Here is a 7,302-nt window from a genome sequence, read left to right on the forward strand (position 1 = left end):
CGAGTAATTCAAGAAATTGTATTAAATTGAAATTGTCGAATAATTTTTATAAAATAAGAGAAAAAGATATGGGAAGTTTATGTAATTAATATTTTCGAAAATTCGAGTAATTCAAGAAATTGTATTAAATTGAAATTGTCGAATAATTTTTATAAAATAAGAGAAAAAGATATGGGAAGTTTATGTAATTAATATTTTCGAAAATTTTAATAATTCAAGAAATTGAAATTATTGAATAATTTTTTTAAAATAAGAAAAAAAGATACTGGAAATAAAACATAAATTTATGTAATTAATATTTTCGAAAATTCGAGTAATTCAAGAAATTAAATTGAAATTGAATAATTTTTTTAAAATAAGAGAAAAAGAAACGGAAAGTAAAACGCGAGTTTATGTAATTAATAATTTCGAAAATTAATGGTTCAATGGTATTAGTTAACGTAATATACGCTTCTATGAATCAGATAGGATTTTGATTCGATCAAAAAGTACGAATCATTGATTAACGATATATATATAATAATCGAATTAATTAATTAATAATTTCGTATCTATTAAAATTTATTATTAAGTAACGATTATTAATTGATTAAAACAATCTCGATAATCAATTTCTTTCAATAACGGGCATTAATTGATTAATTATCGATCAAACGTTTTAATCTAAACATTAAAGAGATTTAAAATATATATAAACTATATTTTTTTGAACCTTCGAGATCAAAATATAAATCAAACAACAAAAGAATACGAAAGAATAAATTCATAGAACGAAAAATTTACTTTGTTGAAATTTTGATTATTATATAAAATATTTCGACTAATAAAATGGCGGTGCAGCAACGTTTCTTTGCCTTTTCTTCGCCACTTACTCAAAGACTAGGGACGCAGGCGAAGGTATTACGCATTGAAACGGACGAAAAAGTGCATCCAGAGTGTTCACTTTGTTACGACCAGAGAATGGATCAGCTAGCACCTGTTGCGCTGAATCGATCGTGCCGGATGAATGGTATACACGTAGGCAGAGAACGGACAGTGTAAGTTAACGTTACTGCCTACAACACCTCCTTCATTCCTTTCGACACTCTTGACAGCTGATTAGCGGAACACCAACGTGGAGAACGATCAAGAATTTTATTAATTTTGAGTTGAGGTTATGCAAGAGTGTGAGACTCGTATCTTTGTATTTTTGCGTGTTGTGGATTGGGCGCGATCGTTCAGAGGCCAAGTGACGGGGAAAATTGAATAGTTGAGGTTACGAATAAAGTTATTTCGATAATTTATCAAGTTCAAGATAATAATAATAATAAAATAATGCAAGTCTTGTATTGAAAGATATATCAATTATAATAGCTACGAATATTTCTTTAATAAGTAATTACTTGAAATGAAACTTTACTCGAAATTTTTAATATTTTTTTCAACGAGTTAATACCCAATTCTGGACACTAAATATCGGTTATTTAACGTGAAGAGCACAATCGAGAATTTTATTAATTTTGTGTTCGATTTTATTATCGTTTTGAAGATAGCCAATCACTGTGATTTTGGAAAAGCAACACTCTGTTCAAGACACAGAGTTAATGAGAGGAAAAAAGTGTCTACTTTTCGACAGTGAATTTATTATTATTCAAATTGAAGATAAAAAGAAGCAACGGACAATTTCTTAAATGTTCGAAAGATTGGATCGAAATGATGGGACACGCTGTGCAATTAAAGCACATATTTCGTGGAAGAATTTGTGGTTTTTGCACAGAGAAGAAAAGAGGAAATGCGTTTCTCTTGAAATATATATGGTTAATTAGAAATATAAATCATCCCGCCATTAACAATTAGACGCGACCCAGTTTTCCATGGAACGTGTCGCCATAATTGCCACCGTTTTCGCGGTAGTTTAAGCTAATGCGTTAAAAATTGGACACTCCTTCCCCGTTTTCCTTCATCCGTTTTCTCTATTCACTTTTTTTTTTTTTTACCATCCGTGTTCGTTCTCTCGCTGTTATATTTCATTCTTTCTTTCCTCCTTCACTCTTTTTTCTTTTTCTCTCTTTTTCGACAACTTGCTTTTTCCTTTCGTTTTCGCGGCGCTCTTCCTTCTCGCGTCATTTCTCATCCTTCAATTTTCGTTCCCTTCTCACGCTTTTATTGTCCTCGCTCATCCCTTTTCCTCGTATTTTTTTTCCTTCACTCGTGCCACGAATTTTTTCATTTTCCTTTCTTATTATCCTGCTGCTTTTTTTTATCTTCCTCGCACCGCACGATTTCTTTTCTTCTACCCCTCTCTCTCTCTCTCTCTCTAATTTCACTTGGCGTTTCTTTTTTTTAATTCAAGTCCGCTTTTCATTTCTGTAGCGACGCTTTTCGTTATTTTCTCCAAAAATATTAATCCTCGTTCTATCAAAATTGAAAGTAATATTTTCTCGAAGGGAAAATTTCTTTCTTCGTATCTAATACGCGAGACGAATCTAAGACATTCATCAAATCAAATCACTACTCTTTTTTTCCTAAAAATCAAATCCATTCTTCCACATCCTGGTATCGAACCATTACCTACAAAGGCGGAAAGAAATAAAAGAAATAACGCGTGTAAGTGTTCGAGTAATCGAAAATTCGATCCTAAAGAAAAAAAAATGTAATAAAATATTTTTTTTAGGACTAAGCCATCCATTATAGAACGGCTTCCATTCAGAAAGCGCGTTCTCCAAAAATATTCTAATCCTCGTTTCTTCTATCAAAATTGAAAGTAAATGTTAATCGAAATTTCGAATCTTAAAAAATGTCTATTTTTCTCAGGACTAAGCCATCTATTATCGAATCACCGAACGGCTTTCATTCAGAAAGCGCGTTCTCAAAAATATCGTAATCCCCGTTTCTTCTATCAAGAAAAGTAAAAAGTAATATTTTCTCCAAGAGAAATTCGTATCTTGCACTCTCTAAAAATCTCAAAATATTTAAAGAGTAAACTTTTCTCATTCTCTCATATCGAGCAACAAGGCTACCCCTTTTTTCTTCTTTTCTAAAAATCAAATATATTCTTCCACATCCTAGTATCGAACATTATCTGTAAAAAAAAAAAATAAAAAAAAAATAGAAGAAGTAACACGAGATAAGTGTTAAAGTAATTTCGAAAATTCGAAAACCTAAAAAGAGAGAGAAAAAAAAAATATTCCTCCAAGGATTAAGCATCCATCCATTACCTGGAAATCGGATTCCACTTTGGAGGGGGAGGGGAGGCGGGCGCAGAATGGGCTTTTACCCCGGAAACGGGCTCGATTGTTTCGCGAAAGTTGGCAAAAGGAACGCGGAATAGGATCCTCGGTTCGGTTTAGGGGGGGAAATCGGGTGTAGCGGAATGGCGGATTGGAAACGTTTCCTCGCGAATTTGGTAGAAGGCGAGGAAGGTGTGCATTACGATGATTAAACGCGGAACAACGGGGTGATCGAGGTAACAGCGATAGCTGCTGCCGCGAAAATGGAGAGTAATAGGGCGACTGCGGAATAATTGCTCGGTTCAAGTTGGCTTTTCGGGTTTAAAGCGATTATCCCCGGCCCGTGGATCGCCCCGGCTGCGTATCGAGCAAGAGGGAGGTGGTGATTAACGCCAGGTGTAATATTTCACGCCCGCTGCTGATGGAATTGAAGGGGGATAAAAATCGCGCGTGGCTATCTGCGTGATTCGATTTGTTCGATTCAAGCGAGCAGTTTTGACGATCTCTTGTTATTGTTATTACTCGAAAAGAACTTGGACGATGAAAAACGAGTGTGATTCTGCGTAATTAATGCAGATTTGACGATTTTTTTCTTTATTATTATTATTATTATTATTCGAAAATGATTTGGGAGGTAAAAAACGAGTGTAATTCTGCGTAATTAATGGTGATGATTCGATTGATTCGATTCAAGCGAGCAGATTTGACGATTTCTTTTTATTATTATTATTCGAAAGTGATTTGGGAGATAAAAAAAGGTGCCTGATTCTCTGCATAATTAACGATGACCATTCGGTTGATACGATTTAGGTGAGCAGATTTGACGATTTTTTCTTTATTATTCTAAAAAGTGTAATTCTGCGTAATTAATGGTGATTCGATTGATTCGATTCAAGCGAGCAGATTTGATGATTTCTTCTTATTATTATTATTCGAAAATGACTTGGATGGTAAAAAAAAATATAATTCTGATTACACGATTTGAAAATCTCTTATTATTGTTATTATTCGAAAATGACTTGGATGATAAAAAAAAATATAATTCTGATTACACGATTTGACAATCTCTTATTATTGTTATTATTCGAAAATGATTTGGATGATAAAAAAAATATAATTCTGATTACACGATTTAACAATCTTTTATTATTGTTATTATTCGAAAATGACTTGGATGATAAAAAAAAATATAATTCTAATTACACGATTTAACAATCTTTTATTATTGTTATTATTCGAAAATGACTTGGATGATAAAAAAAAATATAATTCTAATTACACGATTTAACAATCTTTTATTATTGTTATTATTCGAAAATGACTTGGATGATAAAAAAAAATATAATTCTAATTACACGATTTAACAATCTTTTATTATTGTTATTATTCGAAAATGACTTGGATGATAAAAAAAAATATAATTTTGCAATTTTAACACGTAATTAACGGTGACGATTTGATTGATTCGATTCAAGCGAGCAGATTTAACGATTTCTTATTATTATTATTCGAAAGTGATTTGGATGATAAAAAACGCGTCTTATTCTTTGCATAATTTGCAATGACGATTCGATTCAGAGGATTTCTTATTATTATTATTAATCGAAAGTGATTTGGGAATACTTTGTGGACGATAATTTCAGTTTCGATTTGGATTGGATTTGAAATGAGTTTTTTTGCTCAAAAATAAAGTATATAATAAGATACTTTATAAGAAGAAAATTTCGATCTTCGAGATTAATCTTTATCCTTTAGGAAAACATCGATCCACTTTTAAACAAAATATCCTTTTAAAAACTAATCCCTCGCTTTAAACGCGGCAGTGTTTTCTTTATAAACAAGATCATCCGATTCCAACGTATTTATATATAGAAGTGAAATCGATTTTCTTGAGAGAAGGAGGAGGAGGTCGCCATATTCGAAAGAGCTGCGGGGAGAAATCCGTCTTTCACGTTCGTGGAAACGTTGAATTTTTTATCGTTTCGAAAAGGGACGACTAAAGTCGTTTGGAGACACGCGAGCGAAGAGAAAGAAAGAAAGAGGGAGGGGGAAAAAAAAGGAAGGAAGGGAAGAAGGAATAGCTTTTATCGCGAAAGATCCGTCTTCGGATATTCGGAATTCTAACCGTGGAATGTTGTCCTGATTACTGGTGTTCGAACTATTCGTAAGGGAAAATTATCGGGGATACCGAGAGTGAAGAACGTGCAGAAACGTGGGATGGAACGGGGTCATCTAATTTTATCCGAACGTTCCTCGTGTCGATTCGCCAGATTAAAAACGCGTGGACAAAAACGTGGAATTTATCAAGAATAAAAGAAAATTATTGAAAACTGAAAACACTTCCTATTTATAAAATAAAGAGGACAAATAATAATCAAGCAGAGTTTAAAATTGAATTGGAATTTCGATTCGAACAAGGTTGAGAAAGAAAAACGAAAATCTTTCGTCCAAACACTTTTGAACCATGATTGAATGCTTTTATTTAACTCCTAAAATTTTTAGAAAAATACAACTCGAAGATATGTATTCTGCAGTTATAACTCAACTTGTTAACACATCTTTAAATATTCGAATTAATACTTTCTAAGATCCGTTTTCATTACCAAACTTTCTCCTCGCTCCAATCTCTAATACAAAATTCTTCTTCACAATTGTCTCGATAGAAGGATAACTATAACCATAAAAATCCATTTTTACCATCCCCTGATAATAAATAATTTCCATAGACTTGAAAAAAAAAAAGCAGAAAGCCAGGAATATCAACGACCCAATTCCCCTCCATCCTCGCCAACTATCGAGATCCAAGATCCGAAGGGATCGATAGCACCTCCGGGTTTAACCCACGACCATCGATAAAATTTCGACTCACCTTCAAGGTGCTGTTGTACCCGTTCTTGTCGGCCGACGGTGGCGCGTAGGTGAACCACGTCGTGGTCGAGGAGGGGGTGGTGTACGGTCTCTGCCTAGTCGAATTGGGAAATCTCGCCTCGCCGAGTTTCACGCCCGAGTGGCCACGCCCCCCGTATCCTGTAGCCTTCCCGAACGCGCTGCGATCGCTGGTCCCTATCTGAATACCGCTGCCCCCCCTCGTCACGCCGCTGGTCTGCAGGCAGTCGACCACCGACAGAAGTAACACGAGGGCGTACAGGAATCCGCACATTTTCTCCCTTCCTTTCTTTTCGTTTTCGTTTTCGTTTTCGTTTTCGTTTTCTTCTTTCGCCACCAGATGGGAGCGAATTTTCAACGGGCTCTCGAGGTTCTTCTCGCCCGCTTTGCCTCGCCTTCTGTTCACGAGGGTGGAGACAGCCTCAGCCCCGCCGGGCGGACATCCCTTGCCCTCTCGCGAACCCTCATCATCGCATCATGCTCGAGATCCTGGAAGAAGAAAAAAGGAGAGGTGTGTTCGATTAATTTGCAACGAGTAATAATAACGTGTTGAGATATAGAATGTCTGCTTCGTTTATTGGTAGAGTTGAATCGAAATTGGGAGGAACGCGGGATGAGAGTGAAAAATTGTCGTCACAGAGATTTTGGGAAAAGAATATCGAAGTTACTTTTGATTGGTTGACCGATGGTCGAGGTATAAGAAGTGTTTGAGTTTATGAATGGACTCGTGATCTGCATCTTTTCTGACTGAGTTGAACGAGTGCTATGCTTCTTCAGGAATCGCGTCTGTCACACTTGTTTCGAGTTTAGGATAAATCGGTGAAACGAGGTGTAGATGAGAGATTCGAATAAGGAACGAGAAGAAAAGGATCATAAAAGTTACTCTTTTCTTTACGCGATGATATTTCGGGAACTGGAAGTCGTATCGAAATAAACGAGAAAACATTTTGAAGGACAAAGTTCCGTGCTTCTAATCATCGTTCACTCGTTGACAAGAAATCGTTATGTTCGAAGTTACAGCGGGAAATTTTCCTAATTTTAATCTGGAGTTTAATCAAGTTTACGATTGAAAATTATTCTTTTCTTTATATGATATTTCGGGAACCGGAAGTCATATGGAAGTAAACGAAAGCGTTTTAAGAGAAGGATCATGTCGAAATTTAAATAGTCATCAGGTTCGAAATTTTCCTAATTTTAATCTAGAGTT

At 35.1% G+C, this 7,302-nt stretch overlaps 1 protein-coding gene across 4 annotated transcripts in view; it reads right to left on the reverse strand.

Annotated features, from left to right (window-relative positions):
• The window catches only part of LOC102671696 (glutamate receptor ionotropic, NMDA 2B), a 279,360-nt gene that overhangs the window by 145,174 nt on the left and 126,884 nt on the right, over positions 1 to 7,302 (reverse strand). For all 4 annotated transcript variants that reach the window (XM_031508324.1, XM_006611175.2, XM_031508323.1 and 1 more), the window contains exon 2: positions 6,079 to 6,584. In XM_031508324.1, coding sequence (XP_031364184.1) covers positions 6,079 to 6,369 — 291 coding nt within the window. In that variant the 5' untranslated portion in view covers positions 6,370 to 6,584. The remainder of the gene's footprint in view (positions 1 to 6,078; positions 6,585 to 7,302) is intronic.

The sequence above is a fragment of the Apis dorsata genome, unplaced genomic scaffold (genome assembly GCF_000469605.1).
Source record: "Apis dorsata unplaced genomic scaffold, Apis dorsata 1.3 scaffold_83, whole genome shotgun sequence".
Classification (NCBI taxonomy): Eukaryota; Metazoa; Arthropoda; class Insecta; order Hymenoptera; family Apidae; genus Apis; species Apis dorsata.